The sequence below is a fragment of the Sorex araneus genome, chromosome 1 (genome assembly GCF_027595985.1).
Source record: "Sorex araneus isolate mSorAra2 chromosome 1, mSorAra2.pri, whole genome shotgun sequence".
NCBI lineage: Eukaryota > Metazoa > Chordata > Mammalia > Eulipotyphla > Soricidae > Sorex > Sorex araneus.
The window spans coordinates 241209059-241232427 of record NC_073302.1 but is presented as its reverse complement, the minus strand read 5'-3'; the positions used below and the strand labels follow the sequence as shown (position 1 = coordinate 241232427).

Here is a 23369-nt window from a genome sequence, read left to right as displayed (position 1 = left end):
TTTCTCTTATTGAAAACCCATATTCTTCTGAGGTTTTGTTGTGGACTTACTAGCCTGCCAGTAGTCCAAAATTGATCTCTTAGAGCTTCCTTAAATTCTTCATTATGGGTTGCATTGTGTGCTTCCCTCGCCTCCTGCCAAATGACACACTGAAGTAACTCTCAGTAATTGGTGAATTTGGTGTTACTTAGAACATCTTGGGAGATGGAATAAGATCAAGATGAGGTCATTAGGTTGAGCTCTAATCCAACATGCCTATAAGGAAGGATAATTTGGGGCTGGGGTGATAGCACAGTGGGTAGGGCATTTGCCTTGCACCTGGATTCTATTTCCAGCATCCCATATGGTCCCCTGAGCACTGTCAGGAGTAATTCCTGAGTGCAGGGCCAGGAGTAACCCCTGTGTATTGCTGGGTGTGATCCAAAGAGCAAAAAAAAAAAAAGAGTAATTTTGGAGGGAGTAATACCATGTGATGAGAGAGGCAGAGATAGGGTGACGTAGCTGAATGTCATGGAATGGCAAGGCTCAAAGGCCACCACCAGGAGTAGGAGAGAGGCAAGAATGCATTTTCATCCAAGTCTCTATGGAACAAGGTATGCTTGCTACCGTCTCAGACTACTTACTTCTAGAATTGTGAGAAAATATGAGAAATAGAGGAGAAGGAGGAGCAGAGGAGGAAGATGGAGGAGAAAGAGAAGAGGAGGAAAAAGAAGGGGAGGAGGAGGGGAGAAAAGGAAGAGGAAAAAGAAGGGGAAGGGGAGATAAAGGGGAGGGGGAGTAGGAGGAGAGGGGGAAGAAGAAGGAAGAAGGAAGAAGAGGAAGAAGAAGATGAGAATGAGGAGGGAGAAGAAGAAAAGGAGAAGAGAAATGGATTTGCAGAAATGTCTTGTGGACCAGAAGTCAGGAGATGACATTTCATTACCCTTGAGGATGTCAAGAGTTTGGGCTGGAGAATTAGTTCAGCAGGTTAGGTGTTTGCCTTGTCCACAGCTGACCTGGGTCCAATCCCAGGCATCCCATATGGTTCCCTGAGCACCACCAGGAGTAATTCTTGAGTGCAGAGTCAGGAGTAACCCTGAACATCACTGAGTGTGGTCTCACCCTGAGAAAAAGGATGTCAAGAGCAAGTGAACTAAAGCCCAGAAATGAGTCACTTAGAGCAGGGAAAGGTCCAGTGTTGCTCGGAAATTCCCGGCACAAAAAAAGAAAGGTCATTCACTTTCTGAATTTTTTGTTTTTTGTTTTTTTGTTTTGAGGCCTCATTCAGCAGTGCTCAGGGGTTACTCCTGGCTCTGCTCAGGAGTCACTCCTGGCAGGCTCAGGGAATCATATGGGGTGCCAGAGATTGAACCCAGGTGGGATGCATGGAAGGAAAACACCTTAACTGCTGTATCATCACTCCAGCCCCTCACTTTCTCTAATTTTTGAAGAGGAATCACATGAACTTCACAGGAAAAACTATTGACCATTCCCACAGTGTGTGAAGCTGGACAAACGCACGTTTCTGATTGTGGCTGATTTACAAACACTATACTTCACACTTACATTTCTTCCGTAGCATAAAAGGGCTGATCCATCTTAAATCCACTCTGAATAAGCTTATAGAAGTTTGCATCAACTGGAATACCAGGGTAGGGATTGACACCTGGGAAAAACATTAAAGTATCACTGTTTATTTATTGTTGGTTTAATTAGTCACTCAACTGACAAACACCAGGATCCCACATAGACCCACAGACTGCTCTGACCCATAGACCACTGAGACAAGCAAATAAGGGTCAGGGGGTTGAGGGTGAGGCTGGTGGGGAGAGGATGATAGACCCAAAGACATTTGCAAATAAAACATAAAATGGTCACTGTCAACAACATGGCTAGACCTGAAGCACATTATATCCAGTGAAGCCAGCCAGATGGAGAAAAAATAAGCAAGATCTTACTCATAAAAGCATACACAGAAACCAAACAAATGAGTGAGCTAAAAATGTCAAACATTTACTTTTAAACTGCAAGATCAATCAGTGGTTACCAGAAGGGATTAGGGGAGAGCGGTGGGCAAATCAAATGAAAGGGCTCAATTGTTCAGTGAAGAATTAAGTCGGATTTTTATCTGTGAACTTTAGTGTAAACAGATACTCATTTATAATGGTGCACACCTGAAATTTATGTTGTAATGTTACTTCAATAGAAACCTTTGACTTAAAAAAATCCCAGTGGGGACTTGACAGTTAGATAATACAGGGGTTAAAGGAACCTCAGACATCACATACAGTCCCCAAACCACACCAGGAGTGATCCCTGAGCACAGAGCCAGGTGTGACTCAAAACTCAAAAAAAAAACTAACCCCAAAACTCTGACATAGCACTACAATCACTCTATCACTGTATCACTACAATAGCAGAGATAAAACCTTTTTGAGGGTGGACCTAGGGGGTGGAATATGCAGAAGCTTCTCCAAAACATGAAACTTACCAAGTGAGAATATTTCCCAGAGTAATATTCCATATGACCAGACATCACTCTTAATCGTGTAGACCCCTTCAAATAAGCTTTCAGGAGCCATCCATTTCACAGGCAGGCGGGCCTGTAAAGTCAGGAGACATTTTCCAAATGGTGACTTTTTCTATATATCATCATTACTTTTCATCTCTCTAGCTAGATGATAAATTTTTGATTTTCCAAATGGTGACTTTTTCTATACAACAACATTACTTTTCATCTCTCTAGCTAGATGATAAATTTTTGATCCAAGTCTACTTAAGAAAACCATGTTCCTCAAGTATGTCACTTTCAAGTTAGCTTTCTAGTATAGTAGTCTGTGAAATAAATTTAGTTTTAGTGTGTATGGCCACACCCAGCATTGAGGTGTCAGGGATCGAACCCAGGTCTTCTGCATGGAAACTATACACTCCAAGCCTTTGAGCCACCTCCTATCTAATAGCATACTCTCAAAAACAACACAAAACAAGAAGCCCATCATCTTAAAGAGAAACCAGTGCTTTGTGAGTTCCAACACTTTTCGTAAAGGAGAAGCCACTTAGTGGCCAAAAGGTCAATAGATATTAGTGGATTTGGAGAACATTTAGTAAAAGCACTTCTTGGAAGAACTTTGGTAGAAATGCCAGCCAAAAGAATGTGATGAGGTGTCCACTTGTCATCACTTTCAGAAATGATTTCAGGCTGGCTTCTGGGACTCTAATAATTTCCAGAACCTTAGACTAGAATCAATACCCAGAGAATGAGTGGGTTACTGTCAGAGTGTTTTTGTGGGAGTTTCTGGTACAGGGTGGAAGAACCCTTCACAGATCTGATTTTGCCAAGTCAAATCAAAGTTCAGGACGGAAATTGAAAAAAATTCTCACTGATAAAGAGATAGAATCGAGCAGGCTCGTCTGGTTCATTTGGCTCATTAAGGCAATTAATCATGGTTTCAAATGGAGTTCACCTTCCAACATTGGAGACTGTCAGGAGGGGAGGGAGAGAAACTGCATGAGCTTCATCAGCCAGAAGGGCAGGAGCACAGCTATGACATCAGCTAAGAGGGCTATTTGATCCCAGTGGGAATACACTTTAATTTTATTTATTGGGTGTTTATCAGGTGTTTACCCGGACAGATGCTTTCAAGTAGGTTTTATTGGCTTCTTCCCACAACAACTCTGAGGTGAGTATACTCACCTCCTGGGAAACACTTGAGTTGTTTGCGTACACGAGGATGTGGGTGCTGGTCCATATCCTTGGAAACACCAGCAAGTCACAGTTCTTTGCTACTACTTCCTCTCCCCCGTGAGGGGGTACTCTGAGGACTAAATTACTATGTGCAAAGTACTTTGTGCAAAGAACAGCACTTCACACTTGGGCAGGGCTGGTCAGCATTACTGTTATTATTTCACAAGGGAGTACAAGAAACCCCAGAAAACCCCAAATGCAGAGCCCAGAATGAAAAGGGAATACATGCCAATGGAATGGTTAATGCCATCCTTGTTCACATACAAGGAGATTCAAGTACTCAAGTATAGAAGACACAAGTAGACTCCATCCTTTCTTAAAAATTGTTCCTTGTTAGATAAGGAAAAGTTTGTTAGGCAACACAGATTGTTAACCAATATTTAATCAAAACAGCCTGCCTTTTAAAAATATCTATTTCATATTTAACTACACATGATATTTTTTTAACAATGCTTAACTAGAACCTGTTTGCACAACTGGAAACATACCTCAAGAATCACTTTATAGCAAAGGGAATTAAGATAAATGCAAGTCAAGTAAATTTTTTTAACTGTGTGCCCAGTAAAGTGCTGAATTGGTTTATTCTAACTAGCCCCAGGAAGAAGGAAAATATTTGGGTCAACTTTTATTATAGAATGACTATCCTTGAAGCTGCAGAAAGCCCTTTTCAGCCCAAAAATGCAAACTGCAGGGCTGTACATCAAATTGAGTACTTGCCTTGCACGCAGCCACCCCAGGGTCAATCCCTGGCACCCCATATGGTTCCCTGAGCACTGCCAGGAGTGATCCCTGAGCACAGAACCAAGAGGAAGCCCTGAGCACTGCTAAGTGTGGCAAAAAGAAAAGAAAAGAAAAGAAAAAGAAAGCAAACTGCCATCAGGAAGTCTTTTGACACCCCCATCAATCAAACAGTTATGCACCCCTTAGATATACAGATGTTGAACCTCAACAACAGCAAAACAAAGCCCCATGTAAAAAAATGTCTAAGGAAAGGCAGCCTCACATTTCCCCTGATGACGTAGTTGGAATCGCTCATAATATCTCGAGCCAAGCCAAAATCACAGATCTTGGCCACTTTGCCGTGGGTCACGAGGACATTCCTGGCCGCCAGGTCCCGGTGCACACACTACACAAAAGAAAATTGGACCATTAGTCATGACAATGCATCTGATCATAAAGTACAGTCTTTCTTTTGACTAGTTTCAAGTCAGTAAGAGTTCTAGGAGACAGAAATGAATGAACAAACTGAGTAGCTGTGGCAGCTGGCTTCTTCAACTAGTCTGGCTGTGGAATATTCCATTATTATAGGAAAGTGCCTACCTGCTGTCCAGGATAGTAAGTTTTTATGGTTTCCAACCAAAACATATGGTTGGAATTAGTCTTTCAACATTCAGGGAGAAGAATGGAGGTAAAGGGAGGAGGATGTGTTGAGAGAAAATGGGAGACTCAAAGGAAAAAAGAGGGGGAAAAAGTTTGGGAAACAGGGAAGGTCATGAACAGTAAGAAAAATGAATACATAAAATAGCTTGAGAATAGCTTTAACATGCTCTAGCCTGAGACGTTTGAAAAGACTGAGACAGTAGAGACGATGGCCAGGACGACGGTCCATGGCTGGAAGCTTGCCACAGTTGGGGGTTAGATGGGGGAGAGGGCAGTTAGGACAGAGAAGGGACCATTATGACTATAATAGTTGGAAATGATCACTCTGGAAAAGAACTGAGTACTGAAAGGAGGTAAAGGGATATACTTGATAACCTTTCAGTACCTGTGTTGCAAATCTTAGTGCCTAAAAGGAAAGGGTAGTGGGTGAAGAAAGACAGAGACAGAGAAAGAGAAAAGTGCTTGAAATAGAGGTAGGTGGGATGGGGGGTTGGGGGAAAACTGGGGACATTGGTGGTGGGAAATGTACATTGGTGAAGGGATGGATGTTGAAATATCATGTGGCTGAAACCTAATCATGAACAACTTTGTAACTGTGTACCTTACAGTGAGTCCATTTAAGAAAGGAAAGAAAAGACAGAATGTCAGAGCTGCAGGGCAATTATAAAGAAAATGCAAAATCCTGGTAGAGGCCATGGTTTGAGGTAGGTTCCAGGAACTTGGCATCACACACAACTGTAATAGATCTGGGGCTACAGGTGGAAGAGGCTGAAGGTTTCCTGCAAGCCACTGCAGTTTAGGACAGCGAGACAAAGGCACCTAAGGTGACTACTGTGACCAGCAGAGTGGGCTGGATTGCACCTCCACTCACTGCACCCCCCAGCCCTCCATGTGCAGGCCACAACCTGGACAAATCTGAACAAGCCACACTTTGTTCTGAGTAGGGATTCCTGAGGACTTCCTATCAGACATCTCAACCTGTGAGGTCCATGACAACCATGATCTACTAAGGGATCCCAGGCCAAGAGTATAGCCAGTTGAGAATATCCTGTGTGACTCCAGCAGAGGGTGGTGGAGGTGGAGAAAGAGACCTTAGGGGATACATGTTAGGATGCATAAGAAAAAATAAATACGCCTCTTTTTCCAAAATCTTTTTGTTGTGCTTAGCTTCTTCTGTAACAGGAGCTTACCGACTTAAATTCCAAAAATTCCATTCCTTTGGCAACTTGATAGGCAAAGCAAAGAAGATCTTCAAATGTCAGCACATTCAAGTCCTCTTCTTCCTCCAGCCTTTTTTGGTTTTCATATTCAATTTCATCTATAAAATAGAACTGGTCCTTATTTTTTGCCACAGCCCTAAGAATTTGCCTTACCAACTCGCATTGAGGTTACTAAGCCACAGTGAAGTGAGACATCAGGGCATACCAATAGAAGCTATAACAGCATTTTCCTGGTGTGGGTGATAGGAAGCCCCACACCAGCCCACTGAGGCCTATGCCACCTATAGAAATTGCCTAAAAGTCTTTTGGTTAGAGGGATAAAATCTCCTGCTGCTCTGCTCTCATGACCTCCTGATCTGGCAGGAGTTTAAATTCTCTTCTCTGCACAAAGCAGTTTGTCCTATGGTGAGAAGAGTGACAATTAACCTATTACATTTTATGCAACAAATGATGCGCTTTCATCCTATAGCTTCGTTCCACTGAATCCTTCTAAAAGTCTTACAAAGGAAAGTATTGGCTCACTTTAGAAATAAGAAAGTTATGGCTCAAACACAATGCCTTGTCCAAAGGCATCCAGGCAGAAAATGAAGAATCAGAAGTTACAAAATTTTTGTCTGACCCCAGAACTCTTTTTTTCTTTCTACACATCAGGTTATTTCTAATTAGTTTATAACTTTAAGAATAATAACCTGATCAAATAAAGTTGTCCTCAGTATTTATTAACTAAACACTAAATAAACACACAGTATATAAGCGTTTGGCCTTCAACAACCTGTAATGCTTTAAATATCTAAATATACATTAATAAAGAATATAAATGGTAATGCAAAGAAGACATGCTTTTGCACGTACATACTTAAAAAATTAGTTAACACAAAGGGCTCTCCCAGGAAAGATGGCAGATGGGAGTTGGGGGTGGTGGTGGAAATCCCCTTATGGCACATTCAGAAGCCAACTAACTAGCTCCATGCAACCCATATCAGTGGTCACCAGAGATCTCTGATCAACCCAGGCAAGTGTGTTTGAAATTAAAATTCAGATTCTTTGAAGATAGTACAAAGAGTAGTCTAATATAGACTTGGTAGTTTGTTTACATTAAAATAAATCTATACATTTTTTCTTTACTAATTAAGTTGCCAAATGGTTTTCAAAAATTCCTACATATAATCAAGTGCTAATCTAACTAATTACTGAGACAAAGCTACTTCAGCTGAAAATAGCTAGCACAAAATTTTATATCCATTTACATGTTAAAATGTTACTAGTGAGAATATAATATTACCTTCAGATTGAAATGAATTTCCGTTGAACCCTGAGATATGATCCAAGTCCTGGTGTATTCGAACTTCTCTTGAACCAGGCATACTAATTAAAAAATATTTTTACATTAACCACTATTTACATTGGGCATTTAACTCACCACAAAACTAATTCATCAAAGAAATGACTTTTCAATAAAAAGTATAGCCTCAACTTGTCCATTTTTCTTTCTTTCTTTTTTTTTTTTTTTGGTTTTTGGGTCACACCCGGCGATGCACAGGGGTTGCTACTGGATCTTCACTCAGGAATTACCCCTGGCAGTGCTCAGGGGACCATATGGGATGCTGGGATTAGAACCTGGGTCGGCCACGTGCAAGGCAAACGCCCTACCCGCTGTGCTATGGCTCCAGCCCCTCAACTTGTCCATTTTTCATGAACATTAAAAAACATTGTTGTAACTGACCTTGCTAGTCTAACTTGGACAGGAGTGACCTCTGTATGGGAGTCTTTTTGTTTAAAGATGATCTCACCCAATTCCAGTCACAAATCTCTGAGCTGGGTATAAATATCTTATATTTACAAACTAGAAATTAGTCTTGGTCAGACAGATATAATTTGCTCAAATCACAAAATTAATATAGACAGCATTTTAAAAAAATTTGGGGGCCACACCTGGTGATGCTCAGAGGTCACTCCTGGCTCTCCACTCAGCAATTATTCCTGGTGATGCATAGGGGACCATACGAAATATGGGAGAGTAGACCTGGTTCAACTACTTGCAAGGCAAGTTGCTCTACCTGTTGTACTATCTGTACTTTCTCTGGCCCTAGATTGCAGCATTTTTATTTGTTTGTTTTTGTTTTTGGGGCCATAGCCAGCGATGCTCAGAGGTTACTCCTGCACTCAGGAATCACTCCTTATGGTGCTCAGGGGACCATATGGGATACTGGGGATCCAAACCCGTACAGATGCATGCAAGGCAAATGCCTTACCTGCTGTACTATTGCGCCAGACCCTAGACTGCATCTTTTGACTTACATGTCATTCTTCTGTTCCTAAACTCAGCCCACTTTCTTTTTAAAAGCGCATGTAATGCTGATCTTCCAGATTGCACGGCTTTTTCTCCTGGAAGGGAGCAACATGACGCCTGCCACAGCCATGCCACCAGACCCCGAGCCAGGTTGTTTCACGTGAGGCACCCCAGAGGGGGGTGGGTGAGAGCCCTCCCCACTCTAAGAGACCCAGCCCTGGCAGCCGAAAACTTCCACAACCCAACTGCAGCCATGCTCAAGGCCAGTTCCCATACACTCGGCAGAGCCTCATGCATGAGTGAACCTATTCCTGGACCTCGTGGCAGCATTTGCAGCCCTAGGACACATCATAAGACACTCCCTACCCATTCTCCAAGAGTTCCACACCACATTTGATGGGATTCAAATAGTAGGCAGCCAATCATAGAGGGAACTATATATATGTACATATATATACACGCATATATACATATTTGCAGATATATATACGAAAGTTCACATCACTCAACCTTTAACAACATGTTAGTGATATCCTAAAAAATGTCTTAATGACCCCTGCCAAAATAGAATAACCTTCACACTGTTTCTTCTATGGATACTTTTTTGTAGCATTTTCAGCGGTTTTTCATAATGAACAATACAAAATATGCTATTTCGGTTGCGCTTTGGGACAGGAGTTGGGGTTTGGGATGAAAGCATCCGAAACATGGTGGTAGAAAGGTGTAATGGTGGTGTAATAGTGTTTGAATATTAAATGTAATAAAATATTGTGAACTACCTTATAAAATAAAAAATAAATAAAATAAAAATAAAATAACTTTTAATGCTGATCTTCCATAGGGCCTTTAAGAATTTTGCAATTCTTTAACTTTTAAATTAGTCTTAACTTTTTTAGAAATTGGAAACAAAGTTACTTTTAAATGAAATTAATAGATAGTAACAATGAAAATTTCTTTCCTAGAATACATATGCAACAGAACTGTTCACTTTATTATATATAGTGTTCAATTTATTCCCATACATATGTTTATCCAAATTTAAAATTTCCAAATGACTTAATACTTTCAGATCACAAATACACAGTACGCAGTTGCTTCAATGAATCTAATTCCCCAGAAACTAGAGTAAGCAAAGATGATAAATGTAATAGCATTTCTTATCAGTGGCCACAGTGGTCTGGATCAAACACTGGACTAATGAGAATAGAGAGTATATGGGTAACATCATCATTATTATCTTTTAGAAATGAACATAAAAGGAGGGCTGGTGTGGCAGGTAAGAGGTGATGAAGAACAACTGCATGAAGCCACATCTGGGCATCTTCTGGGGACCTTCTGCCATTAAGACACTGAATCTCCATCTCAGACCCTCGAAGGCCATAGGCCTGACTGAAACTTTCATGTGAAGAGAACAAGGTTTGAATCTCAAGCCTCCACAGGTCTTGAGGAAAGATAAAATTCTTACAAATCTGCCTTTAGAATAAGAGAGCTTCCACATATGGCAAAAAATAGGAAAGTAAAGTGGATTGAGGGGTCCTACTCTCAATTGAATGTCTGAGAATTAATTCAGAGAAAGGTGTTACACTGCTATAATGTTAGTAATTGGCAAAAACTTTCCAAGGATGAGGCCAAGAGCCCCTTAACACGCTGACATGAGAAATTCCATCAAGATTGTAAATCACTCAGGAACTCCACAGATGGCACAACTGGGCTAAGATGTCACCTCCAGTTTACTTTGTCCCTGTCATAATTTGTCAATCAAGTTGTCTCAAGTTTTAAAAATCTAATTTATGAGCTTAGAACTCTTGTGCAATAGGGGAACACTCCCATAACCCAAGTGTTCTCAAGGAATATGTCAAAAAATTACAAAAAATATCTAATTCTCTCTACCAGTATCTCAATATCTGAATATGTATCTCCAATCTGAATGTGTCAAGGGTATGATGTGGACAATGTAGCTCAGCTACAGTATCTGAGTGGTAGGAATGGGAGAAGTCTCCTTCTTCCAAATCAACAAGGGAACTAACTTCATTAGATCTGTCCCATCCTTCAGACTCCCCAGGCCACACCATGCTGGACTCAGCCTTTAGGAACTGGCCAGAGGGAGGTATTAGAGTGTACAGTTATGCGACCGTGATCCGGTCTCTTACCTGGAATTTGGATGTGACTGGAAAGTAGGATAAAAACTAAAATTGTGTTCCTTGAAAATCTCTGTCCATGTCCTGTGAAATTTTTCTCTTTTGCTTCTTAGATAGTTGAGAAGATCACCATAACAACAATATTCAAAAATCAAGTAAACAGGTCCTGAAATAGTGACAGTGTTTATTAGAGATACAGAAAAAAAAACTTATTTGCTAACAGCTCGTGTCTCTTCTGACTTTGGGAGAGTATGTAATTGTATTAGTCTCTCTCTCTTCTCATACTTTCTGTCCAACTTCAGCTCTGTGATCAAAATCTTTTGGAAAGTGTCTCCTTGCCTTCTACTTTGGTCCCTATACATTTGTCCTCACCTATAATAATCAAGGACCACTGATTCTCCAGTTGCAATGAGCACCTCCTAAATACTTGAAGATTTGTTTTCTGAGAAGGAATAATTAGATCCCCGAATTCCTCTTAAATCCATAAAGTCCCAGTCTCAAGCTACTGTTCCAGAAAGAATATCCTTAGGTACATCATTTGGGTATTTCAAATCAGAAATGAGAGCTCAGGTGAAGAGCATGTGCCACTGACTTATGGGAAAATGGAGTGGGAAACCTGCGTTGGCTGTACCTTGTCAGAAACAGCCAATTGGGGCCATGGTCAAGTCCTGCAGCTATTGTCACTACTGTACTGAGTAGTTGGAGTCACATACCACAAGATGAAAGTGTAGTGTTGGTATTGTTTTCAAGAAGGTTCAAATTTAGTGACATACCTTAATGAAGAGAGACATTTTCTGGGCTGATTCAACTAAATAATAAGTCCTCAATGTCTATTTCTACTTGAGTTTGAGGGCCCATCCTTTTAATGAGAAAAGATGAGGGAAGTGAAAATAAATGTGCTCTTTGGCATAATTTATGTATAGTTTATGCAAACTAAATTTGTTGCTTTGTGGCTGTAACATTGGTTGACAACAATGTCTGTTTTAGAAATACAGCTTCTTGCTTCTTAATATGTATGATAACCACCCCATACTTTGTTTCAAATCAATAAGGGAACTACAAAATTCTGATTACCACTTACCATCCTTGATGGAATCCTCCCACCCTTAAAATACTTTTGATAAGGTGTGTGTAGAGAGAATTGATTACCTGACAGGGTGCATGCCCCTAGAAGATTCACAATATTCTCATGGCTTCCCAAATGAGTCATCATTTTCAGTTCAGACATAAGAGCCTCTTTTTCAGAATTGTCTGCTTTTTCTGTAGATGGAAGAGCATAAAGAAATGCAAAAGTATAATGAAATAGAAATTCTACACTATTTTTTAAAGAAATGTTTTGTTTTGGGACCACCTCGGGTGATATTCAGGGGTCACTCCTGGTTTTGTACTCACGATCAGTTCTGGTGGACCATATGGGATGCTGGGGATCAAACCCAGGTCGGCTACATGTAAGGTAACCACTGTACTATCTCTCTATTCTACCCTATTTAATGAATTATTACTTCCTTCAGTTTAGAGATTATTTACGTAAATAACAAAAAAGAGCCAGAGAGATAGTCTTGGGTTTAAGGTGCTCATCTTCTATGTGGCCCATCTCAGTTTGACCCCCAGCATTGCATATAGTCCCCCTATTCAGTCAGAAATGAGTCAGAAATAAGCCCCTGATCACTGCTGGGTGTGACCATCAAACTCCCCCAAACCCCATAGAAGAGGGAAGAAGAGGAGGAGGTGGAGCAGGAGGAGGAGGAGAGGATCTTTGAATAAAATATCTTATTTGTTAAGAAAAAATTTCAAGGGACTGGAGCGATAGCACAGTGGGGAAGGCGTTTGCCTTGCATGCGGCTGACCCGGGTTCTATTCCCAGCATCCTATATGGTCCCCTGAGCACTACCAGGGGTAATTCCTGAGTGCAGAGCCAGGAGTAACTCCTGTGCATCGCCAGGTATGACCCAAAAAGCCAAAACAAAAAAAAAAAGAAAGAAAAAATTTCAAAGATTGTAGAATAAATGTTGAACCTAATAAAGTGCTTTTCTACTGGATATTCCTTTATCTACTAAAATTAAAATCCTTAAAGGTGATCCTCAAAGAATCAAACAATAAAAATACATTGCTTTCCTCCACAGTAGAAGCTAATAAGTGGAAGGAAGAAACATGCTCTTCTTTTGTACTCTTGGTTTTGCTAATCTTGGCAGTAAGATTCTTCTCTATGTGCTCTGTGACCCTTTAATAGCTCATGTTTTGTGGGGCTTTACAGCTTTAGAGTGTCCATGTCTTGTATCTCATGAAAAATCATATGTTCTGTGGTGTGCTTAACTTTTTTAAAGCATTTACACATTCCATTGCCTGAAATTCATTTATTCATTCATTCATCAAAGAGTATGCATTGACTATAAGATCTATAGGAGGCACTGTGTCAATCATAGAGAGAAGGAATGATAAGCAAGGCACTGTCCTATCTTCCTGGAGCTTAGGGTCCTGGGAGACAAGCAAATAAACAAGTACAGGAAATGTAGTCAATGAGCACAGGGGTACTGTAGACCCACAACAGGAATAGCTCACCTAATTTTTTGGTGACCACAAAAGTCTAAGCTGAGACCTGGAGAATTATAGAAGGCAGTCAGGTGAATTCACAGGGAGGGAAAGAACAGATGGACAAAGATGAAGAAAGAAGAGAGTAGAGCAAAACAAAGAGGTCCTGCCCTCATGAGTCTTGTGGGCTAAAGTGTCAGAGAAGACAATGATTGGACAGAGAAACACTTATGTGATTACAGTGGTGATGAAGACTTTGGCAGCAGAACCAACAGAGAACTAAAAAGGCGGCTAGCAAGGAACTTGCACTTGTCTGTGGTAGGGGAGGCTTTCCTGGAGAAGTGATATTTCAGCAGAGATGTGAGATGTGGAGGAGAGGAGTGGGAGATGAGTGCCTGAAAGGGGAAGGGGAAGCAGAAGGGTCCGTCAGTGCAAAGGCCCTGAGGGAGGAGCTTGGTTCTGTGGAGGAAGTGAAAGAGGGCAGAGAGCTGAGAGCCAGGTAGGGAGGGGAGCGGCAGCAAAGGTGGCAGGGCTGGGAAGCCTGTTCCAAGAGTTGTCAGAGCAACTGGAAATGTTCAGAAAATGATATGATCAGTTTTGCCTTTCATAGTCATCCCTTGGGTGTCAGAAGGTGGTGAGTGCAAAGAGGCTTTGCGTGCAAAGAGGCAGAGGTTCCAGCCATGGTACTTCAGGGTCCCTCAAGTACCACCAGGGTTGATCTCCCAATTAGTCCCAAGCTGGGAGTAGCTACTGAGCACCATCGGGTGTGACCAAAAAAAAAATAATTATGGTAGAGTAAAAAATTAGCTTACTTAAGATGCTGAATCCAATCCAGAGCACTCCAAGGCCAGAACTGACCCTGGGGCCCCCAAGCTCTGCTGGGAGTCGCTACTATCCCTTACCCCAAAATTGTTTTGTTTTTTGGCCACAGCAGGCAGTGCTAGGGGTAACTCCTGGATCAGTGTTCAGGGATCACTCCTGACAGTGTTCAAAGGACCATGTGGGATGCCAGGGATCAAACCTGGGTCGGTCACATGCAAGGCAAGTGCCCTACCCGCTATACTATCTTTCTAGCTCCTATCCTCAACATTCTTTAAGAAGGCAAATAAAAACTGCTTTGGTTGCAGTTCTAGGGAATTCAAAAGGAGTTGCATGGAGTGCATATCAGGTACACGCTCAGAAGGCTAATTCAGTCATTCAGAAGAGAAGTTGGGCTAACAGCTAATAAAGAAGTTAGGAGAGAAGGGCAGGAACACAATAGGCACCAAGCAGGGAAACTGACAGGAGTGGCATAGGGCATGTTAGAAAGAGAACTGTTTTAGGAACGGGTCCTTGGTTCCCAGTTAGCCTGGCCTTGTAACCCATTCACTGAGTGAGGGAATGTGGATGGAGAGCCAGGGCTGGAGCAGTCCCACTTAGATAAGCTGAATTAAAAGAATTTCAGATGGGGCTGGAAGAACAGTACAGCCAGCAGGTGGGGTGCTTGCCTTGCACGTGGCCGACCTGTGTTCAAGCTCCAGTATCCCAGATGGTTCCCTAGAGCACTGCCAGGAGTGAATCCTGAGTGCAGAAACAGGAATACCCTTGAGCACCAATGGGTATGGTCCAGAAGATAGGAAAAAAAAGAAGAAATAAACAAAAGAATTAAGAAGCCTCTGGGCAAGTGGACGGAGGAACGTAAAGAGCTCAGAAAGGACACACAGCCATGAGATCTGTGGACAGAGGATGTGCACGATTGGTATAAGGACACAGTCACAGGGATGTGTGGCTGACCTAGCGTAGGTGGAGCCTGAACAGTGAAAGTGGGAGGTGGTCTAAAAGTGTCTTTGTGAATTCCTCATGGAAAGCCAGATAGAAAGTGATGAGTCCACAAAGGACAGTGAGATATACATACGGGTCAGAGGCAAAACAGAGGAACACGGAGACATGGAGACCGAAAGAAGAAAGTGAGATGTTGATTTAAGTGCTGCAATTTATGATCATGAAATCACATTCAAGTGTGAGTCACTGGGGGCCAGAGAGACAGCACAGCGGCTTTGATTCCCCAGCACCCTGTATGGACCCCTAAGTCTTGCCAGGGGTGACCCTGGAGCACAGAGCCAGGAGTAAGCCCTGAGCACTGCTGCTTACTCCTGTGCACCTCCTCCCCTGAATAATAAAAAAACAATTGTAAGTCACTAGTGGTCATGCCAGTACCAATGGGATAAAGAGGTAAAGAACAGTCAGATGAATCAACTGTTGCTAAACCTTCAAAGCCTGAAAACTGCTCATCAGTCTGTTTGTGGGAGATCACAGATGACCAGTGGGGTGAACTCTTGCTCCCCAGAGGAGGGGGCCCTTGGAGCAGGAAATGGAAGTGAGAACACAGATGGTTTCAGTCTGAAGTTCATGTCAAAACTGTGATCAACAACATCTGTGGGAGGCAACAGTACCCCCAAATACTGAGGCTGAAATACTGAACAAGGAGAGAAAAGAAAGGAGGGGTTTTGTATTAGTGATTTGTATTTTTCAGGAATCACTTGGTTGGCACTAGCCCCAACTCATTCCCTTTTTGTCTGGTTGTATGGCAAGAGACAGAAAAAGAGAGGTGGGTGGTGGGGCTGTGATCCTCATCTCTGTGAATTTTTGTTGGGTATCATCCCCTTCTACTGTACCTTTTAGCATTTTGACAGCCACCTGGATGGAGACTCCTGTTTTACTAATTCCGTAAGCTGTTGCATTCATCACTTTCCCGAAAGCACCTGATCCTAGCACCTTCCCTGTAAGATAAAAGAGAGTGTGTGTGCACGTCAAAGATTTTCCAATGAAAAGAAAATACGTGCCATGTTTGGAGCACTCGCTTCTTACCAAATTCTAAATTTTCTCTGGGAAACTCCCATTTGAGATCATATTCATATTCTCGGAAATCTATGTAGAAGTATTCGTTATCCAAAGAGCCAGTTACCTGGACCATCTGCAGCTGACTTTCATACCTAAATTGCTTCAGAGATGAAACAACAGCCAGTTAGCCAGAGACAGGGCTGTAAAAAACAGGAAGCAATGGCGCATTTTCCTCTTTGCTCTTACCTTTTTGTACTTGTGACAAATTAGCATGATCAGAACGACAATGAAGGGAAGACAGACCCCAATCGTTGCGTAGAATGAGATGTTGTCTTGGATGAAAGGGAAGGGACCTAAAATAGAAGATGTCACTCAGCAATGTGTTAGAACCCCTGGCTAATGGAGGAGAGCACGCATTAGAATCTCTCACATTTGGGGGCTGGAGTGAGTACAGTGGGCAGAGTACTTGCCTTGCATGCAACTGACCCTGCCACCATATATAGCCCCCCTAGCCAACCAGGAGTGACCCTGAATACAGATCTAGGAATAAACCTTGAGCAAAGCCAGGTGTGACACAAAAACAAACAGACACTCCAAAACAAACAAACAAACAAACAAAAGACTCACATTTGGCTTAAGCAAACCAACCATTCTTTATAGTCCTGACAAGACTCTACTAATACTCCACTTCTCACAGAACAGGCAATATTTGGGCCTGAGTGATAGTAGAGCAGATAGGGTGCTTCCCTTGCGCAGGCAGACCCAGGTTAGATCCCTGGCACTACATATGGCTCCACAAGGCTGCCAGAATTATCCTTGAGTGCAGAGCCAGGAGTAAGCCCTGAGTGTTGACAGGTGTGGCCCAAAATCGAAACAAAACAAAAAAAAACAAAGGAATATCAGGCAATATTCATACAAAGGACAAGTTTCTTTCTAGAAAACTTAACATGACTCTGACACATTTATTATTACGTTTGTTTGGGGACCATACCCAACTGTACTCTGATCACTCCTGGTGGTACTTGCTGGGGCCCCATGCAAGGTGAGCGCCTTACCCACTGTACTACTTCTCTGACCCTGATAATGACCTATTAATTTTTTTTTACCCACACCAGGCTGTTTACTTGGGGTGACCCAGAGGGGGGAGGGTGAGACCCCTCTCTTGCCCTCCCCAAGGGACCCAGCCCTGGCAGCTGAAAATCTCCAGAACTCAACCCCCACCAGGCTCATGGCCGCTCTCCACATGCTCAGGCCTAGCCTCACTCACGAGTGAACCCATTCCTGGACACTTCACATGACGCACCATACCCATACTTCAAGAGTATGGATTTGCACCACATTTGGGGAGCACCATTTTTGGTGAGGTTTAAAGTACAAGGCAACCAATCTTAGAGGGAAATATATTTTTTAACAGATATATATATATATGTAGATAGATAGATAGATAGATAGATAGATAGATAGATAGAAGCACACAAGGCTCAAGCTTCATATGCTAGTGATATCTCATGGAAGGGCTTAATGGCCCCTGGGTGAAATACAACAATCTTCACACTCTTTTCTCTAAAGAAAAATTTTTGTAGCATTTTCAGCAGTTTTTCATAACAAACAATACAAAATATGTTATTTCGGGTCTGCTTTGGGGCAGGGCTTGGGGCTTGGGATGGAAACATCCGAAACATGGTGGTGGGGAGGTGCAATATTGGTGGGATTGGTGTTTGAATATTAAATGTAATCAAATATTGTGAACAACTTTAAAAAATAATTTTTTAAGTTTTACAAGGGTTATTAAAAATTATACTTCTTTAAACCTACAGAATATACAAGGCAGATAAAAGGAGAAGTTTGTGTATCCACAAAGAAGATACCCTTTCAATGTGGTGATGTTAGTGTTGCAATGTTGGGGATTCTAAATTCTTCATGTAGGTAACTAAAGTTCAGAATTGTCTAACTGAGGTGGGCCCTAAAAAGACAGATTATTAAACTACAGAACAGCAGGCCAAAAGCCCAGGAGATAACTTCCAATGACTTAAATCTGTTTGTCTTGCAGTTGCAGCCTTCAGTGGACACTCACTCAAACAAATGTGTGAACATCTCCTTTGCTTGAGCTCTGAGTCACAATGACCAAGTAGGAGCCACTAAGTCCCTGAAGGATAAACCAATAGATATTCAAGTGGGGATTCTTAGCTGACTCATAAGCCATTTTGCATCCTGTACTGAACTTGCAATCTCTTGTAAAATTCCCCAACAACTACATTGGACGGGGGCATTCCTGACGACACATTATGACAACAGCTAATGCCTACCTGATGAGCTTAAAGTAATGTTTTCACATGCTATGCCCAGGGAATTGTATGCACAGCACTTCACCCGGAATCCCTTCACCGCCTCACTCAAGTTGAGGGTACTGTTGGAGACCCATTTCCCAAACATTTTTCTGTTCTCCTTTTTATTCCAAACACCTTCTGGGATTTCTTCAGTGCAGCTGAAAAGAAAGGGCAGATGTCACATGGGTGGGGATTCACTCCTTCAGGTTAGGCAGGGGTTAGGACTAGGCAGGGGTTCTCTGGACAGCTTCAGGACACTCATCTATTAGAACCTATCGGGGAAGAATCTATCACCCTTTAGGATATATCTGGCTACCAATACATCATTCCTTTTCCATTGTGTTTAGGATAAACAGTCACTGTGGGGGTGGGAAGAAGTGGAAGGCTTCATATTCCTCCCATAGAAGGGCAACAATGTCTTGATTACTTGGGAGATTTGTCTGAGCACTTCCGCCAGGTCCAAGATGGTAATGGGTAGCCGTCGGAGAAGCAAGACACCTGACTTGCGGATTCTTCAGTTTGTATTTGAGGTTTCCCTGCAGAAAAGGGCATGAAAAATGAGCTCATGTTAGAAGGGCCTTCCCAGAAAGGCCTTCAGAGTTGGCCTCGATGGGCTCCTCTTTGTGAAGGGCAGCCAGTTGTGTGGGCTCTGAGTGGGCGCCACCTGCAGGAGAATCTGAGACCTTTGGAGACTGTGTCCTCCTCCTGTCTGAACTTTTGGAGAGGCAGGCAGTCCTAGCCCATGTCTGAGACCATCATTTTCACTGCCAGAGCCCTTCTGTAGTGAGCTGGCATGGGCATTTGTCCACCCGCACACCTTATGGTGGTGTCGGGATTGAACTTGAGTCTGCCACTCACACAGCAAGCTCCCTCTTCGCTGGACCATGGGCTGCACACCTTAAAAGGAGTTTTGGCTTCAGGAGACATATCTTCAAAAAGTCCCAATAAAATGTACTCCCCCTAACCCCCCGCCACTGTGTATGTGTGTGTTCAGAAAAAGTTTTTATTCAAAACAATTTAGAGAAGTTTGAGGGGAGAGAATGAGAGATACATGCTCGTGAGAGAATCTGGGCTTCTCCAGAGGGGAAGAAAGCCTGTATTCCCCTCTTTCATAAAAGTTCTTTTGAAAAATGAAATGGCTGGTAATAGGACTTTTGGCCTTTCCTGAACATAATCTTTCAAAGTGCTAAGGTAAAAAAGGTTATACCACCAAAACTTATTCAGAGAGGATGTGGAAAAAGTCCCTTAATTTCAAAGGATGAACACAGAAAAGTAAGGTATGTGCATACAATTTGCATATACGTGTATACTTGCATAAGCAAAGCCTGTGGATATGAATATAATTTTTAAGCATTCTGGCATACAAAATCAGTTTTATATTCCTTCCAAATATGACTTAGCTCTTTCTGGTCATAATTTTTAAAAAACTTGAGTTAAAAGAAGATGAAAATCAAATTCCCTGATAATTGAACTTACTTTTTATATACAGTGTGAACATTTTTGTGAACTGGGCATCATCATTTTCGGCATGAAATATATATTCTCCAGGCTGGTGGTTATGGTTGCAAAATTTAGATATGCTGCCCAGAAAAAAAAGAAAGATAAATAAAAGACAGACTTGGTAAGATTCTTTTAATTTAACTTATTTATCTATCTATGTTTTTGTTTTTTGGGCCACACCCAGCAATACTCAAGGGTTACTTCTGACTCTGCACTCAAAAATTACTCCTGGAAGTGCTCTGGGAACCATATGGGGTGCTGGGGATTGAACCCAGGTTGTCTGCATGCAAGGCAAGTGCCCTACCCATTGTACTATTGCTCTGGCCCCCTTGGCAAGATTCTTTTAAGAGATGGTGAATCAAATACTGGGCTACACAGCAGACTCTTCCTTGAGAATCTCACTCCCCCAGAGTTCAGTGAGAACCTCACACTCCAAAGTTCAGTACATAAAGAAAGTTCTAGATGTTAGGCCCTTGCTATCCAAGGGGCTCATTAGCAGGCAGCACAGCCCAGCTTTATCCAGGAGCTTGTTAGAAATACATAATCTCTGCCCCCCTCTCTTTGCTCCCACACTTGATGAGATACTGCAGTGTAAATCATTAAAGGTGGAGAAGCTCTGATATAGGCTGGGCTCCTTCCAGAGCCAAGAAGACTCCTGCTGTAGTTGTCTTAGATATTCTGCTGAGTTCAACTTCCTGAAAAGATGGGGTAATCTCTATAGAGGTGCTCATAACTCTTCTATGTGAAAGGATGGTTCTCCGATGTAGTTCCAAGAAGGGCTACAATCAAACTGGACTAGCACAGCAAAAAACAGTGCTAAGGAATCACATAGCTTTCCTAGAAATCTTTGGGAGGGTCTCAGCAGATTTTAGTCTCTACTTGAGAGTCATCAGACACTCACTCTATTTTGACATGGGTGATATGGTACTAAAGATTACCACTGTGCCTACCATGTGTATTGGATGCTCGGTAAGATAGTGGAATGTGAGTGCAGGCAAGGTAGGAGAACAAGAGAAATTGATAGTTTTCATGCTCTGAGGAAAGAGGGGGAAATTCCCTTGAAATAGAAGCCCCAGAACTCTCAAAGTGGTAGGGCCATATGACAAGTAAGAAAATCTAAGGCTTGCTCAGATATCTCTATATAAAAGACTTAATTTTTTAAAAAAGCCTGCATAGGGGCAGGTAGATCTATAAGTAGTACAAATAGCAGTGGTTGGAGAGTTGGCTCAATGGATTGGCCACACACTTCGCACGCTGAAGGCCCAGGTTCAATTGTTGGCACTGAATAGTCCACCATGTACCATTAGGGGTGTACCCTGAGCACAGAGGAAGGAGTAGCTCCTAAGCATCGCTGGGTGTGGTCCCCAAACCAACCAATCAAACAAACACCATCAGGACTTGAAGTGGAAGATGACTTTGAACAAAGAGCTATGTAAAATGCAAAAACCCTCATAAAGCACAACTCTTATCCCAAAGAGATCATAAGTCGTGTGGGTGGACAAAACCTACAAGTAAGTAGAATAGTTAAAGCAATAATCTGAAGGTCAATAGAACAACAAATGAATGGGACAGAGGCTGGTATAGAGGGATAGGGAAGTAGCTCAGTGGCAGAGCATAGCCTCACTTATATGAGGTCCTGGGTTCAATCCCCAGCACCACTATGAATGAATGAATGAATGAATGAATGAATGAATAGAAATGTTCAGAAGATCTCACAGAAATAGGTCTTGAGCCAGATCATTGTGGATAAGCTGGTATCAATGAGAAGGCAAAAGAAAAGATCAAAAGGGGAATAATGAAGGCAGGAGAGAAATTTATGGGGACACAGTGGAGAGAAAGGGGGAATCTCCTTGTCTGCAGCAGAGGTACAATATGAGCTGTAGTTGAAGAAAGGGTAAGGTCAGTATTGTGAGTCAATCACTCAGGGGTGGCATGGGGCAACCAGACAATGGGTAGGGAGTTTGCCTTAAATGCTTCGAACCTGAGTTCCATCCCCGGCACCCATGTGATGCCCTGAGCCCTGCCAGGAATCATACTTGAGCACAGACCCAGAAAAAAATCCCTGAGCACCACTAAGTATGGCATAAAACAAAGATAAAGAAAAAGAAAACAACACAAATTATTGCAACTGGGTGGATAAACCAGCAAGCAGATGCTGTGGAATCCTGAGGAGACAAGGAAAAGCATGAATGTTCACTACATTTCTGCTTACACTCGTGGGAGTAGGAAAACTGTATTAGAGAGGAATCTGAACACTTATTTAGAAACCCAGGAGTTCATTAATTCATTGATCAGGTCAGTATGCTGTTAATGTAGAGTCTTTTTGAGGTGGAATTACAGGGATAACGCAGACTCAAAAAAATTAGGTTTTTGTTCTCACAGAACTCAGTTTGGTGGTGGAAACAGATGCAAAAGTCATGCATAGAGAAATAAAAAAATAAAGGGGGCTGGCGGACAGTACAATGGGTAGGCTGTTTGCCTTGCATGTGGCTAACCCAGGTTCAATCCCTGGCATCCCATATGGTCCCCAGAGTACTGCCAGGAGTGATTCCTGAGTGCAGAGCCAGAAATAAACCCTGAGCATTGGTGGGTGTGGCCCAAAGACAAACAAACAAACAAAAGAAATTTAAAAAATAACAATATAGTGTCTTGAGTGTGATGAGGAGATGTGCAAGTTCAAATTTGACAATTCAGAGTTGAAATAATGATTATTGTCTAAGATTGAGAAAACCGGGAGGGAAAGGAAAGAGCTAAGCTGGGAAGCAGCAGGAACACAGAAATGACAGGGAGCGGACTTGTCATGGAAGCTGAGAATCCAAGTGGATCCCCAAGATTCAAGCCATACACCTGAAGCCTGAGAGAGAGGTTTATTTTTCCTTTTTGGGTCACACCCGGTGATGCACAGGGGTTACTCCTGGCTCAAGCACTCAGGAATCACTCCTGGCGGTGCTCAGCGGACCATATGGGATGCTGGGAATTGAACTCAGGTCGGCCACATGCAAGGAAAATGCCCTACCAGCTGTGCTATTACTCCAGCGCTGCTGAGAGAGTTTGAAGGGCTCCATGCATGCCTCAAACATAGGAGGCCCAGGTTCAATGCCCAGCACCACATGGTCTCATGAACACTGCTGGGAGTAACCTCTGAGTATAGAACTGGAAGTGGCACGTGGATACCTGCTCTTCTTCTTCCCAAATAAGTAAAACAAATTCAATCCAAGTAACTGTTAGAGCAGTTTTGGAGATCATGATCATCTGACACTAATATTCTGTATCTGTGTCTATGTTCCATGATGGGAGAATGTGTTTTTCCAACATACCAAAAGCTTCATGGAAGAGTATCTAACACATTCTTGTTGTTGTGGTTGGTGTTTCCCTGGTTCACAAAAGGACTGAAGAACTATAAAGGGGAATTTCTTATCATGGCCTATTTCTAATGAATAA

The 23369-nt window shown here is 42.3% G+C and overlaps 1 protein-coding gene across 1 annotated transcript in view; it reads right to left on the bottom strand.

Annotated features, from left to right (window-relative positions):
- FLT3 (fms related receptor tyrosine kinase 3) overlaps positions 1 to 23369 on the bottom strand; it is a 107007-nt gene that overhangs the window by 10868 nt on the left and 72770 nt on the right. Inside the window, exons 10-22 of the mRNA XM_012931837.2 lie at positions 19905 to 20008; positions 18856 to 18964; positions 18408 to 18586; positions 16348 to 16454; positions 16129 to 16261; positions 15936 to 16040; positions 11902 to 12012; positions 10765 to 10918; positions 7607 to 7689; positions 6295 to 6422; positions 4728 to 4850; positions 2471 to 2582; positions 1546 to 1645 (exon numbers count right to left, since the gene is read on the bottom strand). Coding sequence (XP_012787291.2) covers positions 1546 to 1645; positions 2471 to 2582; positions 4728 to 4850; positions 6295 to 6422; positions 7607 to 7689; positions 10765 to 10918; positions 11902 to 12012; positions 15936 to 16040; positions 16129 to 16261; positions 16348 to 16454; positions 18408 to 18586; positions 18856 to 18964; positions 19905 to 20008 — 1548 coding nt within the window. The remainder of the gene's footprint in view (positions 1 to 1545; positions 1646 to 2470; positions 2583 to 4727; positions 4851 to 6294; positions 6423 to 7606; positions 7690 to 10764; positions 10919 to 11901; positions 12013 to 15935; positions 16041 to 16128; positions 16262 to 16347; positions 16455 to 18407; positions 18587 to 18855; positions 18965 to 19904; positions 20009 to 23369) is intronic.